Source organism: Talpa occidentalis, unplaced genomic scaffold, assembly GCF_014898055.3.
Source record: "Talpa occidentalis isolate TD23 unplaced genomic scaffold, MPIMG_talOcc4v2.1 talOcc4.9, whole genome shotgun sequence".
Taxonomy (NCBI): Eukaryota; Metazoa; Chordata; class Mammalia; order Eulipotyphla; family Talpidae; genus Talpa; species Talpa occidentalis.
Window position 1 is genome coordinate 116878590 of NW_023605305.1, and position 18868 is coordinate 116897457.

The 18868-nt window shown below is 68.6% G+C and overlaps 1 protein-coding gene across 3 annotated transcripts; it reads left to right on the top strand.

The window, feature by feature from the left end:
* Window positions 1–4472: 4472 nt before the first annotated feature.
* Window positions 4473–18222, top strand: SPARC (secreted protein acidic and cysteine rich). Of its 3 annotated transcripts, none has more exons than XM_037499011.2 (10): window positions 4473–4560; window positions 10185–10282; window positions 11308–11370; window positions 11830–11917; window positions 13170–13291; window positions 14897–15017; window positions 15769–15902; window positions 16249–16397; window positions 17085–17233; window positions 17514–18222. In XM_037499011.2, the coding sequence occupies exons 2-10, from the start codon at window positions 10226–10228 to the stop codon at window positions 17540–17542; spliced, it is 912 nt and encodes a 303-aa protein (XP_037354908.1). In that variant the 5' UTR covers window positions 4473–4560; window positions 10185–10225; the 3' UTR covers window positions 17543–18222. The 3 variants fall into 3 exon arrangements, with proteins under 3 accessions (XP_037354908.1, XP_037354910.1, XP_037354909.1); XM_037499013.2 differs by having other exon boundaries at window positions 11311–11370; XM_037499012.2 differs by lacking the exon at window positions 4473–4560 and adding an exon at window positions 6488–6539.
* Window positions 18223–18868: the final 646 nt, after the last annotated feature.

Genomic DNA, 18868 nt, shown 5'->3' on the forward strand with positions numbered 1-18868 from the left:
AGCTCTGAGGGCCCCGGGGTGGGGGCGCCCCGCCTGCGAGCCTCCTCCCGGCCCCCGTGTGCCCGTGACGGCCGTGCCCACACCCTCTCCTCACCCGCCAGCTCACAGCCCGGAGGGCACAGGCTCTGGGGCTGGGGGCTCTCGCCAAAGGGTGAGAGGGACAGAGGGGGAGGGGAGGCCAGGAGGGGAAGCGAAAGGAGCCAGAGGAGGGAGGGAGGGGCGCGGCCGGGTCTCAGAGCTTCTGCCCTACGGGGGTCAGTACCGGCCCAGTGGCCCGCGTGGCTGTAACCCCACCGGCCCTGCGGGCCGCCACTTGGGGTGCTGTGTCCTCAGACAGTCCCCACCCCCCTCCAGGCCACGGAGCTGAAAATAAACGTGTGTGCTCCCTTTTGTTCCCCTGAGCAGGGACGCCCTCCCCGACGGCAAGCCTGGGCGAAAGCGGAGATGTCAGCAGATAGAGAAGAGCAGGGCGCGGGGCCAGAGGGCAGCGGGGAGCAGGGGCGGCACCTGGGCCTGGAGCGGAGGCAGGCGGTAGCCTGCCGCCCGGCAAGGGGGGAGGAACCACAGCTGGAGGGGCCTGGCTGACTCCCCACCCCTAGCAGCCCCCCCAGACGGAGGCTCCGGGTGTCCCCGGGACATGAGTCACAGCGCGGCTGCCACGTCTGGGCTGGCGGCCCCACGCCTGGCCGCAGCGGGAGGACGGGGCTGGTCAGCACTGCCACGTGGCGGGCGGGCAGGGCTCACTCCTTCAGGGCGGGCTCCAGGCCTCGGCTCCAGAGGAAGTTCTGCCCGTGAGTGAGTGTTTCCAGGCCAGGGCTGGGGCGGCCACGTCCCGGCGCCCCCGGCCCTCCAGCCCCGCTGCGGGTTCACCCATCAGACACCCAGCAAGGCTGGGCTGGGCAGGCCTGACCAGGGCCGCAGCAGTGAGCGAGGGGGGTCTGGGGGCTCTCCAGCTGGGGCCAGGGCTGGGAGGCCCCACCTTCCTGCGCCTTGGTTGGCTTCTTCTTAAGACAAGGGCGCTGTGAGAAACGGCCTTTCCCAAGGAGTGCCTGCGGAACACGCGCTGTGTGGGGCTCACCCGGACATGCAGGGTGAGAGGCTGCAACTGGTTCCCTGGGGTCCAACAGGGCCCTTCTCTGCGGGACTTTCCAGAGCCTTTAATACCCAGAAACGTATCCGAACATGCACATGTCAGAGCTCTCCCCAGCGCCCCTAAACCCAGGACCCTGCTTTCCATCTGAGGGCCACACGGCGAGCTGGGCACACAGGTGCGGCCAGGCATGCTGGCACCACCTCACTCACCCTCTGGGGACCCCAGGAGTGGACACTGAGCTCATGACAGGCCCCCACCCTGCCAGGCCCAGCGTGGATGCCGAAGCTGGGCATTGACGGGCCTGGGGCTGCTGCTCCCGGGGGCTGAGCTGCTTGTAGAATGACACACAAGGCCAGACCCCAGCGGTCACTGTGTCTCCTCGGGAGCCTGCTCTCAGGGGCAGCGGGCAGGGCTGCCTCCCAGATGACAGAGGAGACAGTGGACGCCAGCCCGGCGTCCCAGGGGGCCCTCCCGGGAGGAGGCGAATGGCTCCAGGTGGCCACCCCAGGTTCGAGGCAGGCCCAGAAGCCCCCACCACGGGCGCCGCTCCGCCCCGCACAGCAGCTCATGGCGATTGCCTCAGCAGCTCTGGCCCAGCCGCCCGCCCGAGCCCCCAGCAGGCTCTCCACCCTGGATGTGTTCGGGTAACGGGACCCACACGGCTCTCCCGGGTCCGAGCGCAGCCGGCCTGGCTGGGTGCAGCCGGCTCCCCGTGGCAGGCAGTGCAGCTGGGCGTCCCCCCGCGCCCTGCAGACAAGGCGTGCCATCGTGAGACTGGGGCAGCACGTCCTTCGTGAAGGGGCACGGACCGCAGGCTGCCCGTGCCGCAGCCCCCGAGAGGACGCGGGGGCTCTGGGTATCATCCGCCTCCCATCTGGCAGTGCCTGGGCAGCGGCCACTCTGCCGGGGCCCAGGGCCACACGACAATGGGGTCATTGTGCCCCTCGGCCAGGGGCGGGGCGCCGGGAGATGCAGCCCCGGTCAGCCAGCAGCCTGGCGGAGGCGGGCACACAAGGGCTGGCAGACTCTTGACACAGGTCTGCTGGCCTGGGGCCAGCCCTCCAGGGCCCGGGGCAGGGCCTGCGCTGGGAAACCCCCGGCCTCGCGCCCGAACGCGGCTGGACCTTGATTTCCCGGCCTTTCGCCAGGGGTGTGGCCCGCAAGGGCAAGTGGTCCTCGGTCTCCCACAACCACGGCGGGCTCTGAGCGGACCCTCCCGCCTGCTCGCCGCGGGGGCCAGGTGGTGGGAACCAGGAGGAGGAAGAGGGCGAGACGGGCGTCCGAACCCGCAGCTGCAGGGAAAGCCGTGGAGTCCAGGGGTGCACCCCGGCCCTTCCCAGGGACGCTGGCGAACTTGCTTCTCAGGCCTCCGGGGGCCTGTCCTGCTCTGCTGTCCGCCCTGGTTACCTCTCCTTTCAGCTCGTTATCTGATCCCAGCAGGAGAGCTGCCAGCCTGGGGGAGGGCACCAGGCCGCCCTGGGCACCCGAGGCCTGAGGCTGCGGGGCGGGCGCGGGGCGGGTGGGGGTGACCACACTCCCAGCCAGCAGAGAGCAGGGCCAGCAGCTCACCCTGGAGGGAGCATGGGGGCAGGGCTCTGGAGTCCCTTAAAGCTGGTTCTCCTGGGGCGGGGCCTGGGCAGCCGGGAGGGCCCACCGCCACGTTGGCAACAGCAGGTCACGGTCACCCCACGTCCTAAAGGTCACGTGGCGGGGCTGAGGGTTGGAGGTGCGCCGAGTCAGAGCAGGACTCGTGCAGGAGGTGCGCCGTCGGAGGTGGGTGCTGTGTCACTCTGTACGTCCCGTCCATGACAGACGGGAAGGTGTGCGCAGGGCCGATGTGCTCAGGGGCAGCGTCTGGGAACAGGGCCGCCCCGCCCCGCCTCTCCTTCCTCCAAAGCCCTTCGGGGGCCTGGGGGGGCCGCCTCTCCTAGGTCAGCATTGCCCCATTTCAGAGGCTCCGGGGAGCTCTTACCGAGACACCCACCCCGCAGCGTAACTTCTGGGAGGGGAGCTGGCCTGGCTCGCCCCCCGCGCTCCCTGCCAGAGCCCCCACCTTCCTTCCCCAAGAGAAGCCTGAAGTCTGCATTGACCGGCGACGCCTGCGTCCGGGTGCGAAACCTGTGAGCGCATGTGTCCGAGCGGCGGGGCCAGGGTCCCAGGGGACGCTCAGCGCCCCGAGCTCCAGGCAGGGGGCCTGCGGGGCTCCGGACACGTTCCTTTGGGAGCCCCAGGGGACGGGTTCACAAGTGTGCACAGATGTCCACACCTTAAACTTCAGTTTCTTAGGCTTGAGGGTCTCTTGAAGGCCAGTGCTGGGCACTGCTCCCGGCGGCTGCTGAAGACACCCTCTCGGGCGAAGCGCAGAGCCCTGCCAGAGCAGGAGCCGGGGGCCGGACACGGCCTGGCATGGGGCTGGGGAGTGAGAGGACCAGGCCCAGGCAAACCAGGTGGGCGGTGAGCCCGCAGCGGGCAGGCCAGGAGCAGAGGGCCCGGGGCTGGGACTTCGGGGTGCCGAGGGCTGAAAGGCAGGGGTGTCGCTGGAGCAGGGAGGGCGGGGAGGAGGAGGATGGCAGGGGAGACAGAGCCACTCGCAGGGTGCTCCTGAGTGGCCTCGCAATCCCCCACATGAGGCCCACTGGACGCTTCAAGAGCCACCTCCTTCAGGAGCCCTCCCTGCCTGCTCCACCCGAGGCCGAGCCTCTGGACACCGCGATAAACTCAGTCTGCCCTGCTCAAGTGGGTGGGGAGCCCAGACGCCAGGCCAGGCGGGGGGTGGGGCCAGGTGGACGCAGCACCCCCACCCACAGCCCTTTCTCCAGGTCATCTTGGACAAGTGACTTGGCCCCGACCTCTGCTCCTCCTGCACAAACGCTAATCAGAGACTTCGGGGGTCATTGTGATGGTGCCAGGGGCCTGGGCTGCTGACCTCTGCCTCGCTGAAGGCAGGGCCCCTCCACATTCTGCTGGACCTGTGAGCTGGCCACTGGAGTGGCTCCAAAGCCACGTCCCGCACCGTGGCCGGGCTCCATGTCCTGTCTGCACACAGGGAGTCCCAGCCTGGCCCCCCTACACTCCTGCCCCGTGTCTGCCTGTCACAACAAGGCCTAGTGCCAGGGACTTGGCCAGTCTGCGCCCCAGCCCCACTGAACAAGAAGGATGCTGTTCTGGGGGTGCCTGGGCCTTTCCAGGCCTGGCACTCCGGGAGTCTGTTCGGGCAGCAGCCCGAGTCCATGAGGCGGGCGGGGCTGGGCCCCTGGTCGGGACGGCCCACAGCGAGAGAGGGAGAGGGCTGGAGGCCAGGCGGCCTGGCTGTGGGGAGGGGGCGGGGAGGAGGCAGCGAGGGGGCGGGCGGGAGGGGAGACAGGCCCAGCCCGCGCGGTGGTTTCCTGTCTCTAAAGCCTCACTCCCTGCAGCTCTCCAGACAGTCCTCAGCGCAGCTGCCGCCGCCGCCTCCTGCCACAGCCCAGGTATGCCCGGCCCGCCCGCCCTCGGCGCAGCCCCCACCGCCGCGCACCCTCCGGACCGCGGACCATGGCGAGGGAGGCCGCTCCAGCGGTCCCTGGCCAGAGGGCTGGCCGCCACTGCACTTTGGGAGGATGCAGGGTGGCGGCCTCGCGGGCATGCAGCCCCGGGGGCTCCCTGCGCCTGTGGGTCCTCAGGGGGCGCTGCCCACCCCCTCTGCTCTCTCGGCTCGCGGGCAGCCTCCCCTCCCCGGGATACGGAGCCAGCGCGGGGTGGACAGCTGCCCCTCGGGCACCAGTGTCTGGGCTGGCCCGGCCCGGCCGTTTCCTGACTTTGCCAGAGTGACAACTCGGTGTCTGGACACGGGGTGGGGGTGGGGGGCTGCTGTTCCTCGGAGACCCCCCCCCGCACACACCTGCATACACGCACACGTGTGCACACGCACCCGCGGACTCTGGGCCCACGCACACAGGCTGGGCCGCCCTGTCCCATCTGCCTCCGCTTATCTGGCTCTGGGGGGCCCTAAGGAGGTGGAGGGGCTGAGAGGGGGGTAGGGGAGGGTCCGGGAGACCTTCTCAGACCCCAACCCACCCTCGGTGGGTGCGAAGCCTTTTGGGGTGCAGGGTTTATTCAGACAGCCGGTGGGCGGGCTCCCTGGAAGCCCGCAGGACCGGTGAAGGGGCCTGGGAGAGGCAGGCCGCCAGGAAGCCCCAGACGCCCCCGGGCAGAGCACTCAGTGCAAGGGGAGGCTGCAGGCTGGAGCCACTGATCTCCAGGGTCTCTGCCCTCAGGGGTGAGGGAGGCGCAGAGGCTGCAGGGCCAGACAGCGCCCTATCCTAGGTAAGTGCCTGGCGCAGCTCCCGTCCCCACAGCATGAGGGTGGGACCTCGGGGCACCCCACAACGAGAGAGTCGGCCCTCAGGGCACCCCACAGCAAGAGGATCAGACTTCGGGTGCCTGAGGTCACCTGGAACTTTCAAAGGAAGGTCCTTTCTACAATGAGAACTCTGGACAGGCCTTCGAACGGCTCCAAGGCATCTGCAGGCCCGTAGTCTATGTAGGAGGCACGCTGTGCTTGTCCAGGGGGGCACAGAGACAGACAGAGCTAGAGAAACAGAGACAGAGTAGAGTGGCGTCCACAGCCTTGAATGGACGCTGGACGACCGGGTCCCACGGGGAGGAGCGAGCTCTGCAGAGGCTGCCACATCGACAGCCCAGAGGGGTGGAGGGGGGCCTGGAGGAGGGATGGAGCCACAGACTCCAGGCCCCACCCACGAAGCTCTGGCATGACTCAGCCAGGAGGAATGTGGTTGCCATGGTAACCTCCTCTTGGGGCTGGGGCTGGCCAGGAGGGACCCTGAACCTTCAGCAAGCTCAGGGGGTCGCCCCAGACACAGGACAGTCCTGGCCTAAGGCCTAAGTGCCCCAAGGTCGGGGAAGGGACCGAGCCTCAGGTCCACCCCTGCCCCCAGGGCACTGGGCATCTCCCTCTGAGATCCCAGGGGCCAGGGCAGCCCTCCAGGGGTGTGGAGAGAGGCCCTGCCCCAGCGAGGTGGGGATGGGGGGGGGCCTGGCCCCTCCAGCTTCTGGGGTCCATAGCAGTGCAGCCGGCGGGCTGCAGGGGTCAGCAGGGTACACTATGGGACAGGGTGGGCTCCAGAGCTCCCGGGAGGGCGCCCCTCCCGCGGGGAGAACCTGGCCTGGACCGCAGAGCCACAGGGGAAGCCCTGCCCACTGGGCCTGGGTTCCCGGCCCGCCGAGTGGGCAGTGAGCGGGCAGGCGTCCCCGCAGGGCAGAGTCCTGCCACGCAAGCCTCAGAGGCTGCCCTGAGGCTTGCCGTTGCAGGGGGGGTGGGGGTGGTGCATGTCCCGCCCCCTCTTTGGAAAGGCGGGGGAGTGGGGAGGGCCAGGGTCTGGGCGCGAAGCCTTAACAGTCTGGGCTTGCTCAGCCTTGGCGCCTGCTGTTCCCTGAGACGTGGCCACAGGTAGGAGAGGGGAAAGGTCAGGGCCAAGGACCCGCCTCGCCCCCAGGCCAGCGGGGGCAGCTCCCCCAGGTCGCACAGCCAGTTGAGGCCTGAGACCGCTAGGAGTCTGGCTACTATTTCCCCGCCCAGCCCTCAGGCTGTCTTTGGGCAGAGGTTGGCCTGGAGGCGGCTGCAGCTGCTGGCCCGTCCCTGCCTCCTGGAGGGAGGTGGGGCAGGCTGGAGGGGCTTCCGCCAGGGGGCCAGGCCGTCCTCCACAGCGAGGCCTGGACCCAGCCCGACCCCGAGCTCAGAGCAGCGGCCAGCAAGCCGCAGCCTGCCCGGGGCCCCCGGGAAGGGGCTCTCGCAGGCACGGGCTGTTCGCCCTGCTCCCTGGGGGCCGCTCTGGTCAGCGGCGCCGTCATGGCGTCAGGGCCACAGACTGAGCGGGGCAGTGAAGCAGGGCCAGGTCAGCCGTCGACAGACCACCGTGGAGCTCGGCCGCAGGCTTGCTGCGTGGCCCCGAGGGAGCCGATTCCCTCTGCCCGCAGCCTCGAAGCCTGGAGGCCGAGCGAGGGCCCCGTTGAGACGCCATTCGGCAGGAGGGCCTGGACCTGGGGGCCGGCCGTCCCGTCGCGCCTGCCCCAGCACGGTGGGGGCGGCGGAGATGCCACGTATTTGCTCCTTGGGGGCGGGGCAGCCCGGACACTTGCTGCTGTTTCTCGGCCCCTCGCTTGCAGCCACCCCTAGGGGGAGCCCGGGAGAGAGGCTGGGGGCCAAGGCTGCCGCTCCGAGACGTGGCACCGAACTTAAGGTTACTTTCTGCTGAGGTCACATTGGTTTACAAGACTGCCTGTGACTTAGGGGTACGGGGTCACCCCTCTTCAGATGCACGTGACCACACCCACTCACAAAGCCCCTAGTGCCCACCCTGTGTCCCCCCAACCCCCCCTCCTCGGGGGCCTCGGCCGTGCAGTCCGAGCTCCAGGCTCAGGGGGACGGAGTTCCTCTCCAGCAAGCCTGTGTGGCCTCAGCAGGCGGCGTCCAGCTTCGGACGCGGGGGCTCTGGGTTGCCCAAACACGCTGACCGCCCCCAAGGCCGAGGGCCAAGGCAAGCGGGGGTGCTCAAAGGCTTGGTCTGCGCCTGCTCGGGAGGGCAGGACTGGGTCAGTGGGTTGGGGGCGGGGGGCCCCACAGCTTTGCAAGGGAGCCAGGAGCCACGGGGGGTCCCGGCTGCATCTGTCCCTGGGGCAGTGGCGCCCGCTCCGCCCTGCCGCGTCTCCCTGGCTCAGGGCTGGTTTACCGGGAACGCAGCTCTGCTGCCCTGCCCTGGGCTTGGGGGTCTCGCGCAGACAGCGGGGAGGCGCTCGGCTTGGGCAGGGCCCACAAGGGCAGCCGTCTCTGCCTCCGTGGCCTCTGGAGGCGATGGTGTCCCTGGGGGTGGGGTCTCCTTTGTCCCACGGGCGCTGGGCGCAGGGAGCCTGGCGTTCTTGCCCTGACTCTGCTGGGGAAGGAGATTCTGCGACTGCAGGGCTCCCCACATGCTCGTGGGGCACCCTGTCCTCTTGGGGTACAGAGGGGAGTCTGAGGCCAGGGCGGGCTGAGCCCCGCGGGTTGTCAGTTGCTGGGGGCAGGGCAGGACGGGAGCTGCGCCTCTGCCTGACCACCCGCCTATGCAATGGGAGCCACGAGCCACGTGCTGGACGCCAGCGAGAGGCCATGCCCAGCCGGCTCTGTGGCCGTGTGGCCGGTGCTGCCCGTGGGACTTGCCCGCCCCGTGGGTTCTGGGTTTCCTGCTCTTCGGTCTAAGATTCCAAGACCGCGGTGTAAATTCTGAGGCCCCCACCCCCAGCTCTGCCAGCGGCACCCCGTGCCCAGGGAGAGTCCAGAGAGACCTTTCATGTGTGCAGGGGCCCCTTTGTGCCAGCGGGGCCGGTGGTACTTTTCCATGCCCGAGTCCTTCCAAGAGCCAGCCGTGACCTCGGCCGGGGCCGCTGGCAGCCAGGACGGATTCAGCCACCTCCAGAGCAAATAAAGGCCAAGGAAGGGACGCCGAGTCCAGAACTGGGGGCGCGGGGGGGCTGTCTGTGCCTCGACCACCCAGCCAAGAGAAACAGTCTCCTCCTCCCCCGGGCGCCTGGCCAGGGCCCTCAGGGGTGCGCCAGGCAGGGGTGCCGCCAAGGGCACAACGCGGGAGGTGGGGGGCCACCGGCCTCTTTGCCACCCACTCCTGGCTGCCTCGGCGCTGGGCCCCCTTCTCACCTGTGCTGGGGGACTGACCGGCGCCCCACGCCCCAGTGGGGTTCGGATCCTGAACAGGGGCGCACGGGAGCCTCGCTGGCTGGGCCCTTTATGCCAGGTGGTGTGTCCCCCTTGTCTGGGTCAGAGGCCAGGGATGGCACGGCCCCTTGTGCCTGCCAGACCCGGCTGCACCCACGGCTCCCCAGGGCGGCCTGGCCGGGGTCTGCGGGCTCAGACCTGCTGGTGCCCCTACACCTGCCCCTGGGAACAGGGCCGGGGCAGACCCCTCCTGGGAGGCCCTGTGGCCCTTGTCTTTCTGGATGCCCCACGCTGGCCTCTGCACACCACCCGGACGAGGCCCTCCCCACTCCACCACAGGATTTCGTGCCCCCACAGGACGGGGCTGGATGCTGCGGGAAGGCCTGGCGACCTCTTGACTGCAGACCCCATGAGGCACAGAGCTCCTGCCTTCCCCGCTCCTGCGGGGATGGCGATGGCGGCAGAGTGGGGGGTGCTACCAGCAGGCGAGGCAGGACAGGCGGCTGGGCAGGCCTAGGCCTGGTCAGGGGGGCGCAGCCTGCACTCTGAGGCAGCCCCAACCCCGGGTCTCCCACCCTTGTCCCCATGGAGGTGCCGGCACCTGATGCAATACGACCACCTTGTGAGTGGAGCCTGCCCAGCCGGCTGTCAGCAAACTCCTTCAGGGAGCCTGGCGGCCGCAGCACCCACCCCAAAAGTTTAGGGAGTGGAGAACGGGGTTCCGGGCCCTGCGGGGAGCCCTTTCCAGAGAAGGGGGGGCAAGCTGGGCATGTGGACAGGGAGGCTGACCCCGACGGGGGGAGCTGCCCGGATCTGTGCCAGCACCCCTCAGCTGTGAGGGGGAGGAGGGCACGGACAGTCTTTGGCCAGCTTCCCAGGGGCCGCAGGGGAGGCCTGCGGGTCCTGCGAGGAAGCTGCCCGCCCCCCACCCTCCCCAGGACACTGGCAGTGCTCCAAGACTATTGTTCTTTGTCTGGGATGTTTATCTCATTGTCTCCTGGGCCCGTAAGTTCCCTGGTTAAGGGGGCAGGGGCAGGCAGGACAAGGGGAGGGGTGTTGGGGAGCACAGTTTGGAGGTCTGGGAGAAGTGGCCCCAGGGGCCCAGGCGCTGAAGGGCCGCAAGGGCGGGGCCAAGCCCAGACCTGTCAGCACCTCCCCTCCCCTCCTTAAATGACTGAAAACCCAGGCGCAGGGGCCTGTGCAGCCCGAGTGGCGCTTGCGTCCCTGCGTCGTGGGCAGAAAACAAGCACCAGGGCCACAGCACTCGCCGGACGCCAGCTGCCGGCCTCCTGGTGGGATCTCAGCCCCTAGCCGGGGGGCTCCTCACAGGGCAGCTAGACGGGCCCCCGGGTCTCGCTGTCACCAACGCATCTCCCATGTGCCCCACAGCATTTCTCCGCCACTCACGCGACCCCCAGGGACCCCGCACCATGAGGGCCTGGATCTTCTTCGTGCTCTGCCTGGCCGGCAGGGCCCTGGCCGCCCCTGTGAGTACCGCCCTGCACCAGCGCTGGGTGGCCGCCCCCCAGCCGTGAGCCCAGGGGAGGGGAGCTGCCCGTGGGGACTTGGGTGTCAGATGACCTGTTCTTTAAGTGGCAAGTCAGGAGACAGATTGGGTGAGCACCTTTGGGTGGAGGCCCCAGAGAAGGCAGGTCTCCATCTTCCAGGAAGGGGGCTTGTGAGCTGGGGAGCTCCCCAAAAGGACAAGGGGTGCTTCTGAAGGAGGTGACCTGTGTTCGGAGGAGTTCAAGGTGGGGATGGTGCTGGGTCACCACGGAGGCACAGGCTGTCCCCCCGCAGGGCGCGAGGGGTGCAGCAGCAGGCTACACTAGGACCGAGGGGGTAGGATCAGGGGAGATGCTGGTGCCCAGAGGCCATGGGAGGACAGCACAGGGCAGCTCTGGGGGCCGGACGGGTCTGCCCACCGTTCGCACATCATGAGAGGTTGCGCCACAAAGGTCTGAAAGGTCCGAACCCAGGTCCCAGGCCGCGTCTGGGCCAGGCGGGCAGGCCCCGGATGGAGAGAGGAGGAACCAGAGCCTGGAGCAGAGGGAGGAGGAACTGAGGGAGGGGCAGGAAACTTGTCCAGCCTCCCGGGAGAGGAGACGGCGCTCAGGCCGCCGGGCGGGGGTGGGGCGGTCCCCCTTCCTCCCCAGGCACCCCAGCTGCCGGGCCCAGAGTTACATGCTGCCCCCCCCTCGAGCTGACACCCCAGTCCCAGTGATAACAGCACACCTGGTGCTGTTGGCGCAGCTCGTGGCCGCCCGGGGTCTGATGCCCCGTCTGCGGGGGCTGCCGATCTGGCCCCTCACTGCACGCGTGTGGGAAAGCGGGGAGGCTTTTCCCACATAAACTCGAGGGAGTGCCTGGACCTCTCGGCTCCTCGCCCCCACCTGCCACCACAGGGTCCCTAAGCACAGCCTGGGGTCTCCGCTAAGCTGCCCCCAGCCCTGGCGCTAGTGTCCGGGCAGGGAGGGCTGGCCCTGACCCGGGCGCCTCGCTCTCCCCGCAGCAGCAGGAAGCCCTGCCTGACGAGACCGAGGTGGTGGAAGAAACCGTGGCCGAGGTGGCTGAGGTAGGTGGGAGGTGGCCCTGAAGCCTGGCCCTGGCTCCGGGGGATGGGTGGGAACAGCCTCTGCCCCTCCCCGGTGTGAGTCCCAGAGCCACACAACAGCCTCCTGAAGCTTCTGGAACCTTCCACGGAAGGCTGCTGTTGGGGCAGGGATTTTGACAAGCTTTCTGTTTGAAGCTGTGGGATGACGTCTCGCACATAATCACCTGCGGCCAGACACACAGGTCCCGGGGAGCTGCTCTGGGGGGCTGGTGGGGGGCTCAGTCCTGCTTTTGCCCAGACACCATGGGGCCTCGAGACTGCAGGCACCACAACGCCACAGGGTCTGTAGGGTCAGCTGGTTTCCTGGGCTCCTGACCTGGGCAGCACCCTCTCCCAGTTGCCTGTCACCTTCCCACATCCTCACCCCTTTCTGCCAGCTCTGCGATGGGAGGACCTTTGACTCCTTCTCCCTCCTCCTAGGTGCCCGTGGGGGCCAATCCCGTGCAGGTAGAAGTAGGAGAATTCGAAGAAGGTGTCGAGGAAGCCGAAGAGGAGGTGGTGGCCGAAAGTAGGTCCCTGCCCCAGCCCGGCTCTGCCCCCGTCAGGATCTACCTCCCTCCCAGCTCTGCCCCCTGGCCCCATGCTGCCCCCTGCCCTGCGCCACTCACGTTCCCTCCAGGAAGCTCAGGCTGGGGCCTCCCCGCAGGTGCACGGTGTTGACCGGAAGGCTTCACTCTGCGGCCTCGGTCCCCTGGAGACCAGGACACGTCTCCAGAGCAGGCGAGAGGGCAGGGCCTCTGGTGGCCAAGGCCTCCTGCTGTCCCTCCCTTCTCTGGCTGCCGAAGTCTGGCTTCACGTCCCCATAGGGCCAGTCACCGTCACCGGCTGCGCTCCTGCCTGGCTCTGCCCCGGGCCCGCCGCACGCCTGGGCCCCACTCCTTAGCTGCTTAACCCAGCTGGGAGAAGTAAGGCCAGGACCCCCACCAAGTTAGTGCCAGGGACAGAGCGCTGACTGGGTCCCATGCCCCCACGTGGCCTGGCATCTCCAGCCCACAGGAGACTGGCCACATGCCCTCTGGGGGGCAACCAGCCACGGTCTGCACCTGACCGCTCCCTGCCAATGGACACTCGCTCCCTCCTGACCCGCAGTCTCCTCTCTAACTCACAGCTGCGGGGGTGGTTGAGAAGCAGCAGAGGGCTCTGGGCGCCTGCCCAGCAGGGTGCATCCTTTAAAGGATGACTCAAGGCCGGATCTGGGTCAGGGAGGCCAGCGCAGGCCTCGTCCTGCAGATCCCCGGTCCTGCTGGGGCGGGGGCGTCTCTGGCTCCAGTTCCTTCCCGCACACCCGCCCATCCGGCGCTGTCCGGCCCCATTGTTCAGTCTGGGCTGTCCGGCGCGTCCTCCACAGCCTCTCAAGCCAGCTCTGTGGGGCCCCCAGCCCCCTGCTTCCATGGCAACAGCCTTCCCAAGTCATTCCAGAAAGTCACCGGAGAATCCAGAAATGCCTCCCTCTGGTCAGGGACAGCCGAGAGCACCCGTGGCTCCCCTCAGGGCTCACCACGGGGCACCTGTGTGCCAGGTCCAGTCCGAGGCCCCGGGTCCCCAAAGTGTGCCTGACTCCGACCTCAGGCCAAAGCTCTAAACCCCAGACCAAGCAGACGGCTCCCCTAAATGCCGACCGCTGAGCTCAGCAGAAGAGAAGGGGGGTGCTCTGGGTGGCCCAAAGCCGGAGCCGGGCAGAGGCCCCCGCTGAGAAGGCGTCTGGAGCGGCCGGGCCGTGTCCCAGCCAGGGGGGCTAACGTCCCGCCGTGCCCCCACAGACCCCTGCCAGAACCACCACTGCAAGCACGGCAAGGTATGCGAGCTGGACGAGAACAACACCCCCATGTGCGTGTGCCAGGACCCCACCAGCTGCCCCGCCCCCGTCGGCGAGTTTGAGAAGGTGAGAGTGGGGGGCAGGTCTCGGGCCCTGACCTTCAGAGCAGAGCTGCCTGCGGGCGGGGCGGGGCAGCCCGAGCCCAGCCGTCCCTCACGCCAGGGCGCAGCAGACAGGAGGCGGGCGGGTGAAGCCCATCTGCCCCCCATCTCTCCAGTGCACTGGCTCCCGCCCCCTGTGGGACTCAAGAGCCGCACCAGGCACTGCTTCGCGCCTCTGGCCACGCGTCAGGTCCAAAACCACGGGTCAGACTCCAGGATGAGGCCACGCCCAGCTCCGGAGCCGTGACATCTGGCTCGGTGGCTGCGCCCCTCCCATGCAGGGGGCAAGGAAACAGACTGACCCCACAGCCTTGTTTGGGGCATTGTTGGCGAATGTCTGGTTCTTGGTACCACCCGACACGTGGTATTAGAAAAAAGTCCTTCAAACCTGTTCGTTCTGACTCCGTCAGGACTTATCCACCCACCCACTCCCCCGCCCGACATCCATCCCACCATCCACTGGCACATCCGTCCACCCATCCTCCAGCCACCCGCCATCTACCCACCCATTTGCAACCTGCCCGTCCACACATCGAATCATCCATCCAAGCAAAGCTGCGCTGAGCACCAGTTCTGCCAGCCGCTGTGCCAGTGGTAGCCTAGTTGGGGCAGCAAATCCGGTACCCGCATTAGTGCACAGTCCACTGTCTGGATTCCCCATCTTCAGTCTCTCCCCAGTACACCTTATCCTCAGGGTGTCACGTTCGAGCATCACTGTCCACTCTTTCCTCCCCTGCTCCCCGGCCCCTCCCCGTTGCCGGTGCCCGGGAGTGCTCCTTCGCGGTGACACACGCAGTACTAAGCGTGTGCCCTGGCCGTCAGCTGCAGGCTCTCCTCCGCTCCTCACTTAGTGCCCCGCCTGGTCCAGCCCCGGCTCAGCCCACGGTGTCCTGGGCCCTGGGAGCTGGAGGGCTCACGTCACACACATACCTGTCCTTGCTGCTAGGGGGTGACGTGACCTGCTAAAGGTGCACGGCTGGGTCATAGGGCGCAAGGCACAGGGAGGGGAGACCCCCCAGATGCATCTGCCCACTCCCCCCAGCACGGAGGCCTCACGGGCCAGCGATATTCCTGACCAGCAGCCCCCTGGATATTCAGCACCTGAGGTTTTAACTGGGGGCTAGTCACTCGGTACCCCTGCCTAGAGTGTACCCCAATTCCAGATCCCCACAGGAAAGCATAAGTCCAATGCACCCCAGGTTGCTTTAAAGCTGCCCTGGCATGGGGGGCACCTCTGTCATGGGTGGAGCATTTAAGGAGGTGCAGGACCTCCCTGCCACCAGCCGCCGGCTCACAGGGGGCCTAACTCCCCTGCCCTGGCTCCAGTCTGTCCTGCTCACGTGGTCTGTCCCCCGCCACCTGCCTCTGGGCAGGGGCCAGCAGGGACACTGGGCAGGCTGCACGCAGGCCTGGGGGCCCAGGGAGGGTTCCTGTCCAGTGCCCCCCAACCCCCTCTCCCACTGGCTCAGGTCCCCATCTCTGGGATGGCAGGACTGCCTTGGGGAGGGCTCTGGAGTGGGGTTCGCAGAGCAGGGCTCCTGGAATGAGGGGGTCTCTGCTTTGCTGGCAGGTTTGCAGCAATGACAACAAGACCTTCGACTCCTCCTGCCACTTCTTTGCCACCAAGTGCACCCTGGAGGGCACCAAGAAAGGCCACAAGCTGCACCTGGACTACATCGGGCCCTGCAAATGTGAGTCCCAGGCCCTCGCCGGCCCTGCCACCCCGCGCAGGTGCTCAGGGAACGCCCCCGACCCCCGGACAGCGCGAGGCCCAGGCGTCTCTGGAGCCTCTGGCCTGCATCCAGACCGCCCATCAGCCCAGGCGGACCCTCCGCGCCAAGCCCCTCTGGGCCTGTAAAGGCGCCTTACAACTTTTGGATCGCATGCTTGAAAGCGGGGCAAGCGTCAGTCTCCCGTCCCCAGGCCCCTCATGCCCTGGCTGTTCCCCACACGCCTCACTGCGGCCTCTCCCAGAAGCAGTCAGGTCCCCTGCACTGGCGAGGAGGGAGGTGTCCTTACCACAGACGGGGCTCCCCAAGGGCCGGGCCGGATCGGCCCCGCACCCAGCCACACACCAGCAAGGCTCCCGGCCACCCCTCTGACCACGGCCACCTGGGCAAGCCCACTCGCGGGTGGACGGGGTCAGCATCGCTGAAGGTTTCTGGAGGCTGGTGCCCCCGCTGGGCCGGTGGATGGAGGCCATTTCCTGGCCCCACCTTCTGGCCCCCCGCGGTGTCATCAGCGGGGGACCGGGGCCACCATCCAAGTGGGGTCCCTGGGGAGCCCTCCCTCGCGGAGCTGGCGTGTGCTCTCCACACGGCCCCCGTCCACCGAGTCTGAGGGCACCGTGGACTAGAGGCCAGGCGGCCGGCCCAGGTCCCCGCTGGCGGTGGCGCGGGAGGGGCAGGTGGGTCCAGCTGAGCACCTGTGCTTCCGGCCTAGACATCCCCCCCTGCCTGGACTCCGAGCTGACCGAGTTCCCCCTGCGCATGCGGGACTGGCTCAAGAACGTGCTGGTCACGCTGTATGAACGGGACGAGGGCAACAGCCTGCTGACCGAGAAGCAGAAGCTGCGGGTGAGTGTCGCCTCCCCCAAGCAGTGCCGGGCCCTGAGCGGGACCCCTACAGCCCCTCCTCGCCGCCCGTGCCACCCTGTTCAGGCCCTGGCACGCTGAGGGGCCCCAGGTGGCCCGCAGCCTGGCTCCCACCACAGTGGGTCGAGCCCGGGAGCATCGAGCAAACAGATCCCGGACCCCAGGCAGGCCCGGAGGGGTGCCCACAAGGCCCCGCCAGGAAGACCCCGGCGCCCGGCCTGGTCTGGGCCAGTGGGCGGGAGCTGGGCCGGTCCTCGCCGCCCCTCGCTGGCTCCAATCTGCGGGCACCGTGCCGGCCGTCTCTGGACCCTGTGGCCCTCCCCCGCAGGTGAAGAAGATCCACGAGAACGAGAAGCGCCTGGAGGCGGGCGACCACCCCGTGGAGCTGCTGGCCCGGGACTTCGAGAAGAACTACAACATGTACATCTTCCCCGTGCACTGGCAGTTCGGCCAGCTGGACCAGCACCCCGTGGACGGGTGAGACGGCTGCGTGGGGCCCAGGGCTCCCCCAGAGGCTGGCCTTGCTCTGTCCAGCTGGCGTGCCTGGCCTGCCCCCCCTGGTGCTGGTGGCCGGGGCCTCCTGAGCCTGGGAAACTCCCGGCCGCATCTCTCCCAGGCTGGGATCTGGCCGGTCTGTGCCTGTGATGGGGGGCCTGTCCTCCCAGGGGTGTCCAGGGGAGGGGAGCCTGCAGCTTCCGGTCAGAGACACAGCCAGGCCTTTCCTGCGCGGGGGGCAGGCTGCAGGGACAGTCCGAGTCATGTTGCAGCCCCCTGGGGAAGGAAGGGACACTGGCCCATGCACTCTGGGCTCGAGGCCAGCGGCGCAGTGAGGGCAGAGGGAGGGGACTCAGGGCCCTCTGCAAAGTCCAGGCTCTGGGGGGAGGCCGGCCCTACCCCGCCCCCAGGCAGCAGCGGCAGCATCTCCGTGTCTCGCCTGGACCCCGCGGGAGCACGATGACCCCGCGCTCATGCACCCTGTGCCGTGCAAAACTGACCGGCCGCGGGGGTTCCGGGGCCCACCCTTGGCCACGAGGAAGCCACGCAGGCTCGGTGTGGGGCTGGACTCAGCAGAGGGGCCCCGGCAGCCGGCCAGCTCTTCCCCCAAGGGGAGGGGAAACTGAGGCTCAGCGGGGGCAGCGCTGAACGCCCGTCCGCACCCCACAGGTACCTGTCCCACACGGAGCTGGCCCCCCTGCGCGCTCCCCTCATCCCCATGGAGCACTGCACCACCCGCTTTTTCGAGACCTGCGACCTGGACAGCGACAAGTACATCGCCCTGGACGAGTGGGCCGGCTGCTTCGGCATCAAGGAGCGTGAGTGCCCGCCCCGCCCGCCCCTGCCCACTTAGCTCCCGCTGTGCCCGCGGCTCCCCGGCAGCCTCCGGCCTCCTGCTGCCCCGTTCCCCTTCCTCCAGCAGCGCTGGCTCCGGCGCCAGCTGTTCTGGGGCTGGCCGGCACCCAGAGGGAGGGGGGCGTGGGGAGCGGCGGGGCCAGGCCCCGGCCGGGGGGACGCGCCCCTGTCGCCCACTTCCTGGCTCGCCGGCGCGGGTGGGGCGGCGGGTCTCCGCGCGCCTGACTGGCCGTCTCCTTGCAGAGGACGTCAACAAGGACCTGGTGATCTGAGTCCGGCCCCGCAGAGCCGCCCCCCGCCCCCACCCCCGCCCACGCCCCCTTGTTTAAAATGTCTGGATGGTTTGTGGTTCTGCCTGCACAGGTGCTAACATAGAGCTAATGAACACGCTAACGGTGCTACAGCGGAGGCCGGAGCCAGCTCTGGCCGCCGTCCCCGCCCGCGGCCCGGCTCCCCCAGGCCCGCTCTGACACTCTCCTCGCATCGCCTCTGCCGACTGAGGCCGGGCGTCCGCTGCCCTGCCCGGGCCGCCCGGTGCGCTCGGGACGTGCTGGGGCCGGGGCCCGCCCTCCACGCCCGCATTTCACATCGGGCTGTTGTCCACACTTCGGTGAGCGGGAACCCCAGATCCCCGCACTCACGAGGCCTCTGGGAGTGGATCTGCCCCCGGTCGGCCTGTGGGACCCTAGGGCTGGGGTGCAGCCACGGCGGCAGAGCACAGCAGGCTCGCTGGGGGTTCAGCCAGGCGTCCCCCGGGCCCCATCCCCTGGCTCCCGGCACCCCCCCCTCCTTCCTGCCAAGAATCGAGAGAATCTCCAGCGTGAACAGGATGGTCGAGCTCCCAGGCTGAGAACCGCCGCCTCCAAGCATTTCATGAGAAAGCTGCTCCTCATCCTCGGCGACCCCGAGTCTGACAGATCTTTCAAATAAAACGTAACGACTTAGAAACGGCCCCGAGAGTGATTCTGTCTGTGTCTGCGTCACCTCACTGCGGGGTGCCCCACGCGTGTCTGCACCGGGTGTGCCGGCCGCGGCCAGGCTCTCCACACGCCGCCCGCCCGGGGCCCCGCCGGCTCCTGCTGCCCAGACCCACCTCCTCTGCCCTCCACAAGGAGCCGCGGGCTGTGACCGCCCCATCTCGTGCGTCTGTCTCGCCTCTGCTTCTGTCTCTGTCTCTGTCTTGCTCTCTGGCTCACGGGCCGCCTGCTTGTCCCCTGGGCTGACAGCTGGGGGGCCCCCTGGTCATGCAGGGACCGCAGGGCCGCGGCGCTACTGGCAAGGCAGACTGGGAAACGCCAGGCTCGGGGTGCAGTGGCCGGGGGTGGCGGCCAGCGGGCCAGGAAGCAGGCGCCGCATGATTAAAGTTCATTCACATGACAGGCTCAGTCACGCCGGACCCTTTCCAAGGACTCAATGGCCCTGTGGCCGGTGGTCACCGGCTGGGAGGACAGACCCTCGGTCAGTCACCGCAGTTCTGGACAGGGCGGGCCCGGGCTTCCTTGGGAAAGCCAGCTGGCCGTGAAGGAAGGGAAGAAGTCGGGAGGGCGGGCTGGGGAAGAGCCTTTCAGGGGAGAGGCCCTGGGGTGCAAAGGCCCTGG